The sequence below is a fragment of the Aythya marila genome (genome assembly GCF_965140915.1).
Source record: "Aythya marila genome assembly, chromosome: 4".
Classification (NCBI taxonomy): domain Eukaryota; kingdom Metazoa; phylum Chordata; class Aves; order Anseriformes; family Anatidae; genus Aythya; species Aythya marila.
This window is the reverse complement of record NC_139045.1, coordinates 17,735,031-17,753,565: the sequence shown is the minus strand read 5'-3', so window position 1 is coordinate 17,753,565 and position 18,535 is coordinate 17,735,031. Positions and strand designations below refer to the sequence as shown.

At 39.9% G+C, this 18,535-nt stretch overlaps 1 protein-coding gene across 1 annotated transcript in view; it reads right to left on the bottom strand.

The window, feature by feature from the left end:
* ZDHHC2 (zDHHC palmitoyltransferase 2) overlaps window positions 1–18,185 on the bottom strand; it is a 31,476-nt gene extending 13,291 nt beyond the window's left edge. Inside the window, exons 1-5 of the mRNA XM_082759329.1 lie at window positions 17,954–18,185; window positions 8,038–8,064; window positions 4,939–5,033; window positions 1,570–1,690; window positions 553–622 (exon numbers count right to left, since the gene is read on the bottom strand). Coding sequence (XP_082615455.1) covers window positions 553–622; window positions 1,570–1,690; window positions 4,939–5,033; window positions 8,038–8,064; window positions 17,954–18,146 — 506 coding nt within the window. The 5' untranslated portion in view covers window positions 18,147–18,185. The remainder of the gene's footprint in view (window positions 1–552; window positions 623–1,569; window positions 1,691–4,938; window positions 5,034–8,037; window positions 8,065–17,953) is intronic.
* Between the last annotated feature and the right edge of the window lie 350 nt (window positions 18,186–18,535).

The following is an 18,535-nucleotide window of genomic DNA, read 5'->3' as shown; positions in this document are numbered from 1 at the left end:
ATGGACGTGAGCTTCCTTTCACATTACACAAACAAAAACTTTATGTTAGTGCTTCAGTTAGAAATGGGGGCTGCTTGGTTGTTTCCTTCTTTAAACAGAAATACCCTGCAAGTTATCCAATGAAAAATAGGATATTAAGTTTATTACCTCGGATAAGATGTAAGTGACATCATGATTAGATTGAGATGGGTAGGGATCTTTATTCAGATTCTAACAAAAGAAGCAAATTTTTGTTTATCAGCTACTTTTGGTTACATTCTTCAGGAAAGTTCTTTATTAATATTTATAATTTTCATAATTAAATAGTGTATAAGACCATGTAATCCAATTTGGCATCAAGAAATTCATTAAATGAATTAGAGTATGTTACAGACTTCCTCAGTAAGAAATAAATAAAAACTAAATCTGAAAAAAAAGTCTAAGAAAAAAAAAGCTTCTCTGCCAAAACATTAAACCTGAAAAATCAGAGAATAAAAAAAAATGAAAGCTTCTGCATCAAGAAAAAAAAATGCATTTATTCAGAAAAACTACTCATTTAAAATATTTTCTTACTTGTCACACACAGAACAGTGATGGCAACGATCTGGTTTTACAAGATGGCATCTGTCACAGTATCTAATTGCTAAAGAAAAAAGTTGCAAGATTAGATCTCAACATGCAGATATACATTTTGATTCCTGAAATCTGATCGGAAGTGTGCACTAGAAGCTCAGTTCAGCAGAGCTCCCAGAAAAGTGTTGCAGTGAGATTGGAAGTACTTGCAAACACTGAAGCATTCTTTACGCACTGCAGTGCTGAATCTAGCAGAACGAACCCAAAATGCCCCATTTTTCCAATCTTCTAATCATGCTCATGATCAGGGCTTTTTCCTCCAAAGCCAAGTCAGTGCTTTGATAACCAACCACCCCAACCCACCCCACCAAGCCCTTCCTAGAACCAGGCCAGAAATCCTTTCAATACTAACCAACAAAAAAGCCTTTTAAAATATTATTCTAACAGCTCTAATTTACTGTATGAGATTAGCTTTTGCATTTGCTTAGCTAACAAGCGTTCACAAACTTACAGCATTATTAGGTTAAGACTAATTCTCAGTCTGGAAGAACTTTTGTCCTTGCTATGGAACAACCAGCAAGTAAAATAGTAACCATTTCTTTCTGTGATCTCTCTAGCTATATACCACATTCAGATAATAATTTATTAATACTATTTTTCAATTATGCACTAAGAAATTAAGTCTATGCAAATAAAACTACATTTTCTCCTGCAGTTTGTTAGTATTACATGCTATTGTTTACCTTCAGTTTGCAAACATTTAGCAACGCACTGTCCATCCACTGTAAAAATCAGAAATTGTACACAGCAATTTACTCTCCAACAGTGTTTTCATTGAATATATGTAACTGCATAAAGTTACATGTATTCAGTAAGTTAAGTTCTTGGTTTGCGCTGCTGATTTGTTAGCTATGAAAAGAGATTCTTCCCTAAAATCCTTGAAAGACTTTGAATTAGTTTAGGCAGCCAAGTACATCAAGACACCTGCCTTCCGTGGTCTCCTGAACACCTATTTACCTCCAGACATTGTCCTCGTATAGATAGGAAGATCCTTGGCTGCCCGTCGTAAGACTTCTTGCTGGGATTCACCTCTAGGCTCCCTCTCTAGAGATTCCTTGTCTGAGTATGATAGATGAAACTGGAATAATTTTTAAAACCAAAGATAAGTTAGCAAATCGCAAGTTAAGTAAGTACCTGTAGAGATGTAAAGAGAAACATTCATTTTATAAAGATGGATTAGCAGCATATATGAGGTATTACAGCAAATAACTCACTGTTCCTAAGAGCACTAATTCAGTTTGCAGCACTTTTGACTACTATTGAAGCAACACAGTATTAAAATTCCTTCTGAGTTGGTATAGATGGAATGCTGAATGTTTCCAGAAGTATTAAGTGACACTCCTCAAAGGGAGGATCAAGAGTTGTCATGACCAAATTTAATTACCAATCCCTTGAAAAGTAGTTAATGTACTGCAATACCACCTATTAGCTAGTGACTATGAACTAGGGATGCCTGTATTTAACCCAAAATAGAATATTTTCTGCTACTAGCAGTAGCAGAAAAGATAGCTGAATTTCTGTTCTAGTGTTTGGCATTTTCCCTTTTATCCTTTGCCACTGGAGAGTCGCTGTTCTCTTCATGGATGCATTTGGATGTGGTTTTACACCAGACCAGCTGGGAGCAAGGAAGAGCTGCGTAGCCTACATGACAGAATAACCACCTCATCATCTCCTGCACCAAGCAACTTCTGTCCCTGTCTGAAGTGGCAATGGCAACCATCGCTTCTGTAACAGCTCAGAGGGTTTTACTGAAAAGAGATACATGGTACGTATTAAGTTCTCCAAATTTCTTGCACTTTTAAAATTCCTCTGCAGCACAGCAACATAACCAACACCATTCACTGTCGCTTCTAGAAATGGGAAGGTGCAAAAGTCCTTGGTATCACTAGTGTTTATGTCTACAGAAAGGTTTAAGAGATAGGAATTATGATATGAACTTTTTTCCTAAACAAAGGTGATGCATGTAAAGCTACAAAGGCAGTCAGAAACAGATAGGTAGGAACCCATTCTCACCCCCATAGAGATGTGAGAGGCATCACTCCACTTTCCTGATGGTTTCACAATCTTGCAGTATAAACTAGAGGTTCACAGTCTAACCCCGAGCTTCTCAGAAATGAAAGAGCTGCTTTTATTTTTTCCTAGCAAGAACACACTCCTGTTGCTAACACCTGAATTGATTTATGTTGGGTGGCATAGAATTTCTCACCGTAGAAACTTGGTTCAGAGTAACATTTTAACGCTTCCTTTTTGAAAGCACATAAAGCTATTCCTCCATCATTTTGTACAAGTTCTCAAAGTAGCCTGAAGTCTGCAAAACCCTCCTGCCTGGGAAACCATCTTCTCTCCCACTGTCATGCAATGTCTGCATGTAGATGGTACACGCAGGCACAGAATGGCATCGTCTGACCTTCAGTAGTTAAGGTAGTGTGGTGTCATCTGTGTTTGAAGTGTTTCTCAAGACTATTTCTAGTATGGGAGGGATAGCTACAACACATGGAATTTCAGAATAAAAGTGTTAAGCTAAAAACATTATAAATTCCAAGCCAGAGTATTTTAATGCTTTTAATACGTGTAAAAAATTGAAATAAGCTTAGGTAGCATCATAAATGCTGTGTGGTTTGCACAAGCTGCAGTATTCATGAGAACAAAATGCAAAAGCTTTATCTGCTTTTTAGTCTGCTAATTAATATTTTCTACAGTTGGCAGGTAAGTTGAAAGTACATCCATTTACATTTACAGACTTTATCCCATAAGCTGGAAATCAAACATTAACTTAACATCACAAAACATCCTAATTAATTTAAAAAATTATGTTCTAGCAGATTAGCAAAAAGACATAGAACAACAAAAGGTGTCACTTACTGCCAGCAACATTGTGTAAATTCAAAGAACATGGAAACACCACACATCACTTTCTATTACCTAGTTTCGCTACTTTTAATATGATATTTGAAGTGCTTTGGTAGCATCGTATGGTGGTTTTAGAATGTCAGCATAATTACGGAAGACTTGTCAAAATGTTTTGGTAGTCTTTTAATGACACCAGCCCAGTGATTTGAAAAGCCTTCTAATTATCACTACAGTCACCATATATATATGCACATATTTTGCTATGTAATTACTAAATGAAGTAAGTTCTTAATTTATTTCCCTGCTACAGCTTGGGGCAGAGAGGAAAGACTGCAGTGTGAAATTCAAGGAAGATGCCAATTACTTTGAATTATCTACTTGTCTTCACAATTACATATCTTTTTAGTGAATGAAAATTACCCAGAGAAGAACCTCCGCAAAACAGACAGTAGAAACCACAAGCTATTCATATCGTGTTGGCATGGTAATTATAGGATATGAAGCTAGGAGTCCATGCCAAAATAAGTACTGGCTTTGTGGTTATTTCAAAACTCCAAAGCAGCCATAGGATGCTTCCTCCTGGCCTAAGAGGTTTTGTTACATAGCACCTCCTGAGGAAGTTGGGGTGTCTGTATACAGACAGGATGGAAGATGCCAAAAGCTTGTTTTGGTTGTACAGAGTTGCATAGGGAAGAATGTTATTAAGATTATGAAGTTTTATTATCCTTTTTTTTTTTTAATGTTAGAAAAGAATATAAAATTAAAACAAAAAGTAAAAATAAAATCAACCACAAAGAACTAAAAGCAATCACCTGGAGGCTATGTGATGTTGAATGCAGTTTGTATGATGATGTTCTCCAAGACAACCAGATCCTTTTCATTTAACACTTCTGTACTAGCTGGACTTGGATCTGGGGTATATATCTACCTTTGACATCTATTCCATGCAGCTTTTCTACACTCTCCCCAGCATCAGCTTACCTGACTGTGCACTCATACCACAACCAAGTTCCTTCATACCAAAACAGATGTGGAAGAAGCTTGAATTTAGAGGACAACTGACAGATGCTGACAGGCAACTCAAAATATGTGTAAAACATGTAGAAATATTTTTCCCCATATAAAAATATACTTCCATGCAAAGATTTAATCTGCTAGTTCAAATAACACACATTTGTTCAACTGAAGCTTTTTTTGTTTTTCTTTTTAACATCATAAATATTGTCTATTTTTTTAATTTAAGTATCTTGGAAATTTAGGTAAGGTGTAGCTTTTTTTTTTTTTCTTTTTGATTTGTCAATTATGCCGTTTGCAATCTGACTTCTTCCTAATAAGAAGCTGCAACTACTAGCTGTATCTTTCTTCACGGTGTAAAACTACATGAGATCAGAGCCTAAGTTACTCAAACACTACAAAAGCAGGCATTTGAGGCATTTGACTAGGCTATTTCAGAAACGAAAGTTAAGTTTATCTTACTTCTTTTGAAGGATTCATTGGTAGCGTAAAGATTGTTTTCCAATATGACCAGACGAACAGCATGAAAAATATGTGGTAAGCAACCAGGCACACAACTAAAATCAAAAAGGAACAGAATTAATACCAACAGACCAGTGATAGTATAGTGCTTACAGACAGATACAGTACATGCCACAGGTATTTACTCTAACAGATGTAAATACAGAGGCTCTGCAAAAACTCTACAACAGAAATACTGCACTGCAACTTTACATGAGACAATACAGACTGCATGGGGGAAGCCATGAGTAGCCAGGCTACACATACTGTGAAAGTTTGAGGGGAACTGTTATTTGCTTATTTTCAAGCAAGCAGTCTCCCTTTTTGCATTTGTTAAAACCTATTTAACAGAACCTTCTCTGCATTTCAGTTTCATAAACCATGCAGAAAGACTGTTAGCTATGGAGAGGAAAAAAAAGGAATTATAGTTACTGAACAATAAGGTGTTACTATACCTAAACAACCAGAGTGAGAAAAGACTTTGTATGCATATGATACCCGAATAATAACCATAACCAGTCAATTTGTTTTGCTAGGTATTTAAGATGCAGGTTTTTAGAAACAGCCTTGCATCCCTCCAGGTTCTTTAAACTCAAGTGTTCATTGCTTTATATTTTTCACAGCCAGCGATATATTCATTTTAATAGATGCCTGTTAACATTTATGTACTTTTTTTTTTCTTTTAAGAGAACACAGAATGTAACATGAACTTTTTCAAAAGACCTGCCATGTATTGCTAGGCATTTCTGCTTAAAAGCTCTCGCTGTACATGCTGTACATACCAGTTATTCTGTACATTACTGCAGGAAGCCATCAGTGATGCTAACAATTCACTACAGTGCATACTAAATCCAAAATCTGTGTCCCCTGATTTAATTGCCCTAGTTCACAAGGAGGAGTATTTCTTTAGGTTATTCTTCCTTGGGCACAGAACTGGCAAATAAAGGCCATGTAGGACCACAGCAGCACAAAATATTATTTCCCTGTTATGCAGATGAATTCAGATTAAAAAGACCTCAGAGTTGGTCTGGATGCTACACCTGTCAAATATTCTTTATGCAGCTCCTGTAAACTCATAAGATTGTCAAAAAAAAACAAACACAGAAACATCACAAAGGGAAACATGCACAGTCTGAAATACTGTCCCCATATGGTTAGCCTGTGGTTTTTATACATGTATACATAAAGCTATTCAGTGCTAGAGAATTCTCCATACCACTTGGGATAGTGTGCAGAACTGCAGGAACAGTAGCCCAGAATGTTCTTGGCTTTTGTAATTTTGCCTCCAGAATAACTCTGAATAGATGTTTCTGGTACTGAAGTTTGTTTATTCAAAAAAAAAAAAAAAAAAAAAAAAAAGCACAACACAGTAAATATTTATTCTTGTTCTCTCGACAGTCATAAAGGATATGAAACAAAAGCTAGCAAAATCTCATGATGCCATGTGTCACATCCATAAACTGAAAAAAATATCTTATCAGTGTAAGTAAATGATAGACCTGGACCCCACATCAACCACAATATCCTGGATTACACTACCTTGCTATTGCAAAAGCTTCTGGCAGGCACAGTCCACATTTTTAGTGGAGCATTTTTTCATCTATCTTTTAATCAATTCCAAGAAAAACTGATCTATTCAAAGAAAATCACTATTTTTTTTTTTAAATCATCATATTCATGGCATAAAATGAGGGCAAGGCAGGGCATTATATCATTTTGGTACACCATGTATTTACCAATCTGTATTTTATTACTGAGAGAGGAAGTGTAACTGTGGTCAGTAAAAAAAATCATTTTCCATATATAGGAAGAAAAAAAAATAAACAGCCTAAAGAGATTATCCCCGTTAAGGTGTGCACAAGACCTGAGTTCCCTTCATTTGTTCTTGCACCTCAGTCCTCCAGCGTGGCCAAGGCCCTGACCTGTCACGTCTCCCAGGTCACCCAGCCACCAGTTTCATTACACTGTGATGGAGCCCCATCTCACCCAGGTGCTGCCACAGAAATCCTTCTACATTTCCTTAAAAATAAATAAATAAATAATAAAAATAGTGTAGCCCTCGTATGAAGGCAACCCACTTAAAAATAGCTAGAGTCGCCTGGAAGGTTACAACACCCACTAATAGGGGACAACTGGGGGGTGAACCACATCTGCCCAGTTGTCATCCCTGACAACACCTTGGGTAGAAGTAGAGCAAGTACAGGGTATAGAAGTACAGGGTAAATTTCTTCTGACTGGCTCACCGAGGTTTTGAGCAGCTAAAAAAAAAAAAAAAAAAAAAGAAATTTAATTGAGCAATGCCTACTAACACACTGAACTTTGTTTTTCCACGACAGAGCAGGAAGAAGCATGTTTCCTGTGCTGGCTGCATGGGGAAGATCACTGAACGGAAACATGTTTTTCAAGCAAATATTTCTTAATTATCAAAATCTTTTACTAAGTGAGAGAGTCTCAAATGACTTAAAAACTGCTGGGATGACACAAGCCCCCTTCTCCATAAGCTTCACAGCCTCACTCTACAGTTCCAAGTTGTGCTGTAGCTTTAAAATAGCATCTGGAAAAGCAATCTCAATATGTTAGTGCCTTTGGGTAGTGATAGCTAATCAGGCAGTTTTATTACTTTCTGGGAAGGTTATGTATCTGAAAGATTCTGCGTCTTCAAAGACATCGGCTAAAGCGAAGCTGAAGGAAAAAAAAATCATCTCTCATTTAAGTATGCTGCACCCTGCACAACCACCCTGATCATTTTCAAAAGCCTTGGTTTTACATGAGCTGTCCTTGTTATGAATAAAAATAAAAAATCAAAACAGAATATAAGGATTATTGTAGTTGATACTTCAGAAAGTCAGTAAAGGAGAGTAAAAAGTCCTCATTTTTCTCATCTCTATTTTGAATGGTGAAAGCAATGTTCAGGATCAAGACATATAATAGAAGGAGCTGAGGAGCACATCAAATGCATTCATTTAAAATGCAACAGATCTGAATCTCAATTCAATTCATAAACTACTGTACTACCCTGGCATATGAATTCCACTTATAAACAGCAAATAAAAATCTTACCTTTTTCTCCGATATTTGTCATTGTTACTGAAAAACAAGAAAGAAAGAGTAAAAATTATTTTTAAATAGCAAATGACGTAACTGAGTATTTTAAGCTTTTGTTTTTCAACCAAATAGGGCAGAATATTCATCAAATGATACAAGCTAAAGATTATACACTATCAAGCTTTTATAGTGCAGCTGCGTACATTCATCACTGGAATAGGTAAATAATTAAAATCAATGCCAATTGCTTATAAACGTTTCCAGCCCCCATTCCCAGGCTCAGTTCCACAGAGCTTTCTTTCATCTGAAGTTGCCAAAGTTTAGCCCAAGGAAACCACCTCTGAAGAACGCTTATTTAACCGTGGATCTTCAAGTTTTATTTTTTATACATGTTCTACTCTTGAGGTGGAGGTGTCAGAACCCAGAACTGTTTTGCCAGTGATACCTTGGATCTCCAAGGCATAAAAATAGATAAAAGTAGACCACAACCAGAATGCTGCCCCTGGCTGCCCCAGTACAACAAAGCTGCAAGTCCAGGGGAGAGCCACCAAATTGCTAGGGACTGGACCATCCGTCCTCTGAGCAGAGGCTGCATGATCAGGACTTGTTTATCCTGGGGAAGGCAAAGTCTTGGGAGGACCCAACAGCAGCCTACCAGGACCTACAGGGAGGCATCAAGGAGGTGGAGCTGGGCTCTTCATAATGGTGCTTGGTGGGAGGACAAGGAATATTGGCCATAAATTGAAAGGAGGATCACATTTGATACAAGGAAGGGCTTTTCCACCATGAGAAGAGTCCACCAGTGGAGCAAGTTGCCTAGAAAGGCTGTACAGTCTCCAGCTTTGGAAACTGGGTAACACTGCAAACAGCCTCGCCTGATCTCACACCTACCCTGCTTTGGTTTGGAATAGATGGGCTACGGTCCCCTCAAACATAAATTATTCTGTAATTTTTAAATTATAAAACAGATCTATTCAAATGGGTATTTGACTTTAGATTGACTAAAATGAGCATCTACATAACCTGAGGGAAAACAGTAAATCACATTTAAAGAGTTTTTTGAAAAATCAGAAAGACACCACAGAAGTTTCATATTATAAAGAAAACTATTCCATCCTCAATTTTCAGGTTTAGCTAATTGACAGCACAGTTTGATAAGCTAGATATCAACCTAGACAAGAGCTAGAAAGAAGCTGAGGAAATAAATACACACACACGTGACGCTGAGGAGCAGAGATGCTGCAGTATCAGCATGCACAAAAACTGTGAAATTGTAAGCAGCCGCCCACCAGGAATAACCCAAAGACATCTTTAGAGTTGATGCATTAATTTAAGAGTGCTGGAGCTCTCAAATTAGGGCAGAACAGCCAGTTCAGAAATCCTGAATTTAATCCTCCACTTGGTATGACCAGGAAGGTATGCAGAATCCCTGCGCAGTAAAAATTCTGCTAGTCGTCTCCAAATAACTACTCTGCTAATTAAAAAGCCTTAGCAATGCATACAGTGCAGGAGCACTAATTTCAAATGAGTTTACTTATCTGACCTTTCACAATGATTGGTGGTACTTTTCCTAACAAGGGCTTAGACCTTTGCTGTGAGAGCACTTGTCATCACCTTTCTCCCCATTAACTTTGGATAAAACATATTAATGTTTTTGAGACTTATTTTCCAGTCACTGAATCAACATCAGACAAGCACATTCTCTTCCTCCATACATCATCTTCTCTTAAGCAGCACATCTGACAGGGACCAACTGCAGTTATTGATTAAGGGCAGAAGAGACTTTGAATGCTGATGGTCTGTGTGTTCACAACAGAAACATTTCTACATGTCTGCAAGTAAAGGCCCGACACAACCGATAAATCCAAATTTAATAATCTGTTTTTCCACTGCAAGCCTACAGCTTCTCAAGATTTCTGTGCACCTCCTGGAGGAAACACACTCTTCAGAGCCTGCACCTGCTCGGGAGACAAGCTTTCCAGCTTTGCAGTAACTATCTTGGAAGCCAAGTATTCCTGACAGGCAGCAGATGCAGATCCTGAAGGGTTAAACATTATGTGCCCAAAGATAACTGAGAAACAATTTTATGGTCTTTCGTGTCATTTTAATCTCTTACCAATCGGCAAGAGAGTTATTTCACACACTTCTGAGTCGCCACCACCACGCAAGACTGAGGTAGAAGCACCACGTCTGAGAGAGGCCCCCATCTCCAACCTTACCGCTCCTTTTCTCCAGACGTATTGCAATGGATGTTTACACAGAGCCTGACAGCACTGTTCAGCAAACATCCCCTCTGACTGTGCCACGGAGGAATATGCCAGCTATCCAATAACCTGCAGCTTTTCACAGGGTGAAGTATTACTCCTCCTGTTCAGGCTTTTTTTAAATCGCCTTTGACAAAGGCTCCCTGAAGGAAGTATAAAGGTGGGGGAAAGGAATTGAAAGGTGACTGGAGGAAATACGTTCTTCCTTCCCCCTAAATGAGACAGAATTAAACAATAGGAAAAAATAGCCCTTAGAAATCAATCTTTCCCTTAAATTTCCTGTGAAAAGTAAACTTAGTTTATTTGCTGAATGACCGCGATACAAAGTCTTTCCTAGGTAACTACAAGACGCTTACAGTTCTAAAAATCACACTGCTTAAGTGCATGGAAAATAATTTTTTAGCAAGAAAAATCTGACTAATTTGTAATTTGAACAGAAAAGTTTTCACCTTCCGAACAGCACCCTCAATCTATTTATTAAAAATATTAATTCCCTATTTTTCAGTAGATACAGTGATCTGCCTTTGCAATATTATTCAATAGTACTTGATTATACAGTCTGATTATATAGTCTTTTGTGAATCATTTATACCACTTTCTGGCGGTTTTCTCCTCTCTTTTCCTAGGGGTTGTGTTAACTGCTGGTAATGCACAAAAAAGTAGGTCAGACCGCTCATTGTCATTAATAAATATCAGCTTAAATGCTGTACATTTGCGCACTGGTAGTCAAATAGCATAGAAATAATAAGCGTAGAAAGCACTTACATCTACAATAACTAAAAATAAGCACTAAGGACACACCAGGAGCAACTGTGAAGCAATTTTTACAGGTTTGGAGGAAACAGGCAAAGAGCCTTTGCAATAGCAATGGCATGGCAGCTTCCATATTTTCAGAGCCAGAGATAATTGTCAAAGCATGACCTGCCTTCAAGTAGTCAGCACCAAGTCAGAGCTCTGCTCATCTGAGCTGCCGTGGGGGCACGCTTCGTTAAGAATTAGCCTTCCGCTGCTGTGCTGCCAGGATGCCATTTACGGTTCAGCACTAGCAGACTATCGCATAATTAGAGCCTCTCTGTTTCATTACACGGCTTACAGACGGTGCTCATCAGCATCAGGGAACAGGCTGGGACACACGTGGGACTTTGGCCAACATAGATGCCAGTTTCCTGAGCCATCAGCCACAGTGCAGCACACTCATTAGTCTACACCGCTGAATATATTGTCTGTGCTTGCAAAAAAAAAAACACATTAGACTGAGGACAGAAAGTTATGCTACACAATACAGGGTGAAAAAAAAAAAATAATAATTTACCAGCAGAGTAAAAATTCATGATGTAGAGGACACTGTAAAAGCCTGGGGAATTCACCCTGTGCCAGCTGGTAGTCCTCATTGCTGGGAGAAAGGCATTCGAGCATTAGGAATGAACCTTGATAGCCAAAGAGGCGCCAAAGTATCTCAAAAGACTGCCTGCTACAACTCCTGTATCACAAAACCAGAGCACAACCGAGGCTGGCAGGGCCCGCTGGAGCTTATATGCTCCAACCCCTGCTCCAGCAGGGCCATCCAGAGCTGGCTGCCAGGACCACGTCCAGGGGGCTTCTGAAGATCCTCAAGGAGGGAGAGTCCACAGCCCCTCTGAGCCGTCTGTGCAGCAACAAATCATTGCCGCAAAACAACTCGTGTGTAAAAGGTTAACCCATGCATGCTTTGACTCTGCGAAGTCAATTCGTGCTGGATCAGACCTTACTTCAGCTTAGAAGTGGACTTGCCATTTCTTGAACTAGGGTTCATTTTCTCTAGAAATCTTTATTCTCATTTACCCATGGAAAAATTAAGTTGGCATCAGTCTCCAGATAGCCTGAGACACAGTAAGACACATTACTAGCACAGAACTCCAAAGTGATCTCAGAGGATAAAATTCATGTAAAAAATAATAAAAAAAATGCATCAATTTTCTAGCTTTAAATCTTGCTTGAGTTCTAAACCCAAAATCAAAGTTCCTGAGCAGTTAATGTAATGGATTAATAATAATAATAATAATAATAAAAGACTGGAGAAAGCAATGAATCTTTAAAAGCTTTAATGGAAGCGAATATACAAAATCTTGTTTCCACACTCGATATACGTCTTTAAAATATTTAAAACTTTGGGATGGGAATATCAGATCTAATAGATCTAATTCTGAGACTCTGCAGCCACATCTATAAATAGTTGTTTCTCTCAAACTTGTATATAATTTAATATCCTGGATCTGATTCACAAAACTAAGTATGTATTTCATCTTTATAATGCATTTGAAGCTGTAAAACACTGATCTATAGATGCAGTTTAACTCTCTTCACACATAAAAGTGTTTTACTGTTGTGACAAGTATTCCATCCTTATATGCAATAGTCCTTTACAAATAATAATAATAAAAAAAAATCAGTGCTATAATACAAACTGCCACTTTGCCGGGCAGAGCAGTGAATTGCATTGATTCAGAATGACAAGGAGGAGACTTGGGACACTGCTTCATTTAAGAACAAAAGCAACAAACAATTCCTGGGAGATATAAGGTTAGCATAGTCCTCAATAATGCACACATTTGGATTTGACAGTATTTATGAATGTGTCAGTAAATTCATTTGAACCCCTAGTACTGTGCCCATTGAACTACAAAAGTGCTCCCCTACCAACAGCAAGCTGCCATCTGACATCCTTTCAGGTAGGGTCACAACAAAACCATTGCTTGCAAACTGATCTAATCTTTCATCTTTATGAAGTTCTTATTCACTTCCCATGTCACAGGGACTGTCTTTAAACTACTCCTAAATTTGTATGACCAGACCCTTTTTAGCAAAGAAAGAGCACACCCCGACGAACACGTCTATACAAGCTGCTATATATCAAGCAGTGCTAACTCAATTTCAGAAGTGGAGCTTTCTTTGAAATTCTGAGAAAGAAATCAAATGAGATTTGGGAAATGCACAGGAATTCCTGCTGGCTAAAATTCAGAAGCCAATTTTACTTCAGCTGTGAGGTTTTAAGCTTTCCTAAAAGCAACCAGAGATCAAAAGAGAAAAAATGTGGCATCTGCAAAACCTGGCATAAATACATATACAATTATGCTTTGACCAAAATCCATTGCTATCTCAGCAGCCAACGTACAGGCAGCAGTGTTACAACATATGTGTATTTCTGTAGTGAAATGTAAGCTGCAGTTGATTACAAGACATGAGCAGTAAGTACCAGAAATCCTTTGATCCATTTGGAGAACATATGGAGCAAAGAGCTCAAACCCAGATGACCAAATCTTGGGCCCCCACTTTTTTGCTTTGCCACGCGCAGGGTCTATCAGCTTCTATCTCAACATGCTCTGATCCCTGATCACGCTGTGCCATGCCTCCAGGGCACACATTAATTCTGCCTCTAAATTGTGATGAATTAAGCACCTTTTTATCCCACTATAATTCTATTCCACTGTCACTGTATTGAATCAAAACCCTCCGTTCAGCGCTAACCAATCTGGTCCTCCAAGCAAAACTCTTTCACGCCCATTAACATCTTTAGCAGTTGGGTGTCACATCACATTGCTCTGCTCTGCACTGAAGGTAGTGGTGGGCAGCTCACAGTTACACATTCATACAAAATACAAGGATGTGGTTTATGAGCTCTCCTGACTGGATGGTGAATGTCTCGCTGCCTCCCCCTTCAACTGTGCTGAAGCCACTTGCACTTTCTCAGATCAGCCAGACCACTCACCAGGTGGGAACATTTCCTCCCTCTCTCTTCACTTAGGTAGTTAGAAAGATGCTCATTCCAGGTTCCACAGCAGATCTATCCTCCTTCTTTAAAGTTACAAATTCAAGTTGTATTTTAGGACATGATTCCCTGAACAAGAGTATTACCCTTCAAATTAAAATCGGTGACAAGTAAGAATGGATTAAAACTGTACATATGAAACCAATTTGTACTTTATTGGACAACCATTTCATCAGCACAGTTAAAATTGTCACCATCTGTCCCAGCACTGTCAAATGTTCAGGTTTTCCTTCTTATAAATAGCTTCAAATCATGAACTGGTAGGAAAAATAAATAAGTCTCAATGTCCAGGATTGTCAAGAACATTTCTGACAAATAGCTGTCAGAAACAGCACAAATATCTACTGGTTCTGCCTTACCCAAAAGCAGTGGGTAATGGAGTGGATAATTATTCAAAGCCCCTTATGGTTCTACTAACCCAAATTAGAGATGTACCTAAAGTGGAAAACCTCAGAAATTTTTTTTTCTTTGCATATGCAGAGTTTACTGGATCCAAAATGCATTTTTCTAAGTACAGACACATGGATGAAGAGGACAGGAGAACACTACATTTGCAGTTCATGTTGTTCTGAATACCTTATGTTGAAATTTCAGTAGCTTCACTACCAAAGTGCAACATAACCATTGTGCATTGTTAGTGTTTTCTACTCTTTTTAGAGTGCATCACTCTTCATGAAATTTTGGAAGGCTTGCAAATGCAGAATATAAAAACAATGGGAAAAAAAGTATGTTTAAAAACCTCTCTAGTTTTATATTTATGCATCCACAGCTACTGTGAGAACAATTGGCAGGAATTAGAAAAGCATGAGATTCCAACACACTCTTCCACCTAGCAGATATATTTTAACTGAACATCATTTTGATTTCACTTTATCTCCAGATGTGACAATTTGGGGTCATGCCAAAGCCTCTACATTATTTTTATGGAAGAATATATGTTATTTTCAAGTATTATTGACCTTAGAGATACAAAGGAATTTGACAAGAGTTGTGGTATCTCATACAAAACTTCATCTGATTTAACCAAAGGTTACAATTAATCAGAGATTATATGTTTGAGAAATCCTGAATTAAAATCTACCCTCTACTGTATGCAGCCTTTTCCTTTCTGGGAGGGTTTTCAATCAGTCCTATGAATCACTCCACTTCTAGCAATAAGGAACAATTACAATCTCAAAGAGTAGGATACTTGCAAGCCCAGAAGCACTGTGACATGCCGCAAAATATTTTTATATCAGAGAATTAAAAAAATGTTCTGTTTTACTTAAGCGCACTGCAGATCCTAGAAACAAGTCTATCCACACTATCTAGGAAAAATTAGACATTGCTGTAAAAAAAAAAAAAAAAAAAAAAAAAAAAAAGAAGTTTCCAGTCCAGCCCTTCAGAGATGACTTTACATCCTGCTCCCAAAGCAACATCCAAGACACAGCAAGCAGCAGTGTTGTCCTTTAGGTTTGTAAAAAATAACATTTCTCATATACCATAAAGGTGCTGTTCCCATATTAGAGATTCTTTGAAAACAAATGCATTTTACAACATTTCCAGCTTTGCAGTTTTTAAAAATTGACTCATCTCATTTAATTCTAGTACTCTATAAGCAGCAGGAAGAGGATGACCATTGACTGAAAGGCCTTGAATGCCTTTCTCCTTTATCTTAAAGGTTAAAGACCTGCGAGCACTTAGCTGAATCCCCTTTAGCTGAATCCCCTAACAAAAGAGGCAGAACTCTAAGCATAGCAATACCACAGGTAAAAGTTGTGGTTCCTTTTCTCTCCCCCTGCCTTTGTTATTGTTTCTAAACCCTGAATCATTTTTCCTGATTTCTAGAACATTGCTCAATACCATAACTGATAAGTTTTAGGGATGAAAGGGAACACCTCAGGGAACTTCTTTCTTTTTCCAATGTAAACTCCCTCCTACACCACTCAGTCAAAACTGCAACACCCAGCACACTACATTTGAAACTCTCATTACTAAAAGCTCAAAGAAACCATTTACATCAGAACTGTGCAACACTGCTTGCTAAATCCTACCACACAACGGTTAACATTGTTTGCTGTACATTGTCTCGTCATCAGCATCCCTGACAGCCAGTCGCAACAAAATCAGCAGTTACACACATCCCCGGAGCAGGCAGCGCCGCAGGAATAAAAGATGAGCAGAGCACACAGGCTGGCTTCAAAGCACTGAAACGCTTACAGTCTTTTCCTGCTGCTGGCTTTCGTTCCCAGAGCTGTTAGCTGTTCCTTCTGTTGTTTACACTAAATATTCATTAGTAAGACAAGACATAAGTTTGTTTTATCTTAATACGCCAAAAATGAGGAAAAACATCCAGATATAGATAGAAGATGGAATTAAGGCAAGTCGTGGGCAAATGTTACGCTGAATTCATAAGCTGGTAAGCCAGGAGGAATGTGGGTAGAGGGAAACGACAAGAAATTTTTAAAAGCCACCTTTGTTCACAGACAGGGCTTCAGCACCGGCAGTTTTAGCAGAGTCCCAAGAGGCCCTCTCCCTTCCTTCCTACTGCAGGCCTTTTGCTCTGAGGGGTTCTCAAGGACTTACAGTGCAATAGTTCACAGGAAGTTTCAAGCCTGCTGTTTCCCTAAGAGGCCTTACGAAATGCTTTCAGGTACACTACAACTCTTTTTTCCTCTGTTTGGTAGAATTACATAGAAAAAAGCATACAGTAGATCACTCAAATAGCACTGCCCACATCAAGCCTCCTTTGTTGTGTACATATCAAGGGGCTGTGTACATTAGGACAGACATTAACTATAGGGTCACTCGTTCCTGCAGCATCCTTGCCCTCCCTGTGTCAGCCTACAGCTCCCCTCAGCCACTTCTCCCCACAGAATCCCATACAATGCTCTGCAGGGAGACACTTTGCTCCTCCTCTCACCAGGACACAGCACTCAAATCCCACTTTCTAGCTGATGAGCAGCACTTAAAAGTAACACATCTGAATGCTGTTAGTGAAAAATAAATAAATATATATATGTATATCAATCAATCTGAACTACAACACACCAAGTCTTCATAGCTCCCTGCAAAACAGAGGTGCTAAGCCAGGGAATCATGTCTGGCTTAATGCCTCAACAGTTCAGCCAGGCATCTGTACAACAAAAACCTTCCTATCACATTATTCTGTTAAAAAAATATAACCCAAAATTAGTTACCAGACTGCTGAGATTTTTTACATGAACAGCTGAAGTCTGGCAAAGTTATACGGGCATATAAATGCACTGACTGAGCTTGATGAGGGTATTTCCCCACCATCACCACGATCCCTGAACAGATGCCTGGCAGCTACTCAATGCTCACTGTGATTCCCCCCTAGAGCAAAGGGGTAAAGGAGATGCGGCGGACAGTTTGTGTTCCCAGCACCGTAACATCGGTCACGGAACACCGGGATTTAAACAAACACCATGAAACATCTAAACATCGTGACGCATCTAAAATTTAAAGATTGCTTCCTGCAAGGTAAACACCCACAGAAACTGGAATCGATTCAAGGGAGCCCGGCTGGCTTGCCATTTCATTAACCCTTCTGGCTTGCCCCCCGCGCTGAACCAAACACCCTGCTCTCGCCAGCTGCGTGCCCACCTGCCTGCTGCCCAGGGCCAGAAGCAGGGGCAGCGGGCGTCCTTTGAGCACCCCAAAACCCACCCCAGGGAGCTGCCCTGCCCCACGGTCCTTTCTGCTCCCAACTCGGGGGGCTCCACCTCACCCCTTCACGCTTCCACCTCGGTGGCCAGCAGCCAGATTTCGGCACACGACGCTTCCCCGACCCCCTTCGCGGCGCAAGCCACGGGCTGGCCACAGCCGGCGGCCGCCCCCTGCCCTCCCCGGCGGCACTCACGCAGGCAGAGCTGGGTGACATAGGCGTAGTAGGACCAGCACAGGATACTGGAGATGAAGAGCACGGGCACCCAGTAGAGCAGCCGCTGGCAGCGCCGCCGCACGCCGCCCCAGCCGCTCGCCGCCCCGGCCGCCGCCGCTGCCCCCGCTGCTGCCGCTGGTGGCGGCGCCGCCGCCATCTTCCCGCACCGCATCCCGGCCACGCACTCCGCGCCCCGCGTCCCGGCCGCGCATCCCCGCCCCGCCGGGGTCCCTCCTTCTCCTTCTCCTCCTTCCTCCTCCTCCCTTCTCTCCTTCTTCTCCCTTCCCTCCGCGCTCCTCCCACCGCGGGCCGGCACTAGGGGGCGGCTCTGCCCGGCCCCCTCCACGAGGCAGAACCTGGCCGGGCCCCTGCTGCTTCAGGCACAAGGCTGGGGCACAAATGTGTGGGTCCTGTGAGGCAAGGGGGGAGTCTTCTGGTTTTCTCCTGGTCCCTCCATTTATTTATTTTTTATTATTTTATTTTCCACCCAAGGATGGTGATATTGAACCTCCCTTGAAAATGGTTTAAAAACACTCACAAAAAAAAAAAAAAGAAAAAAAA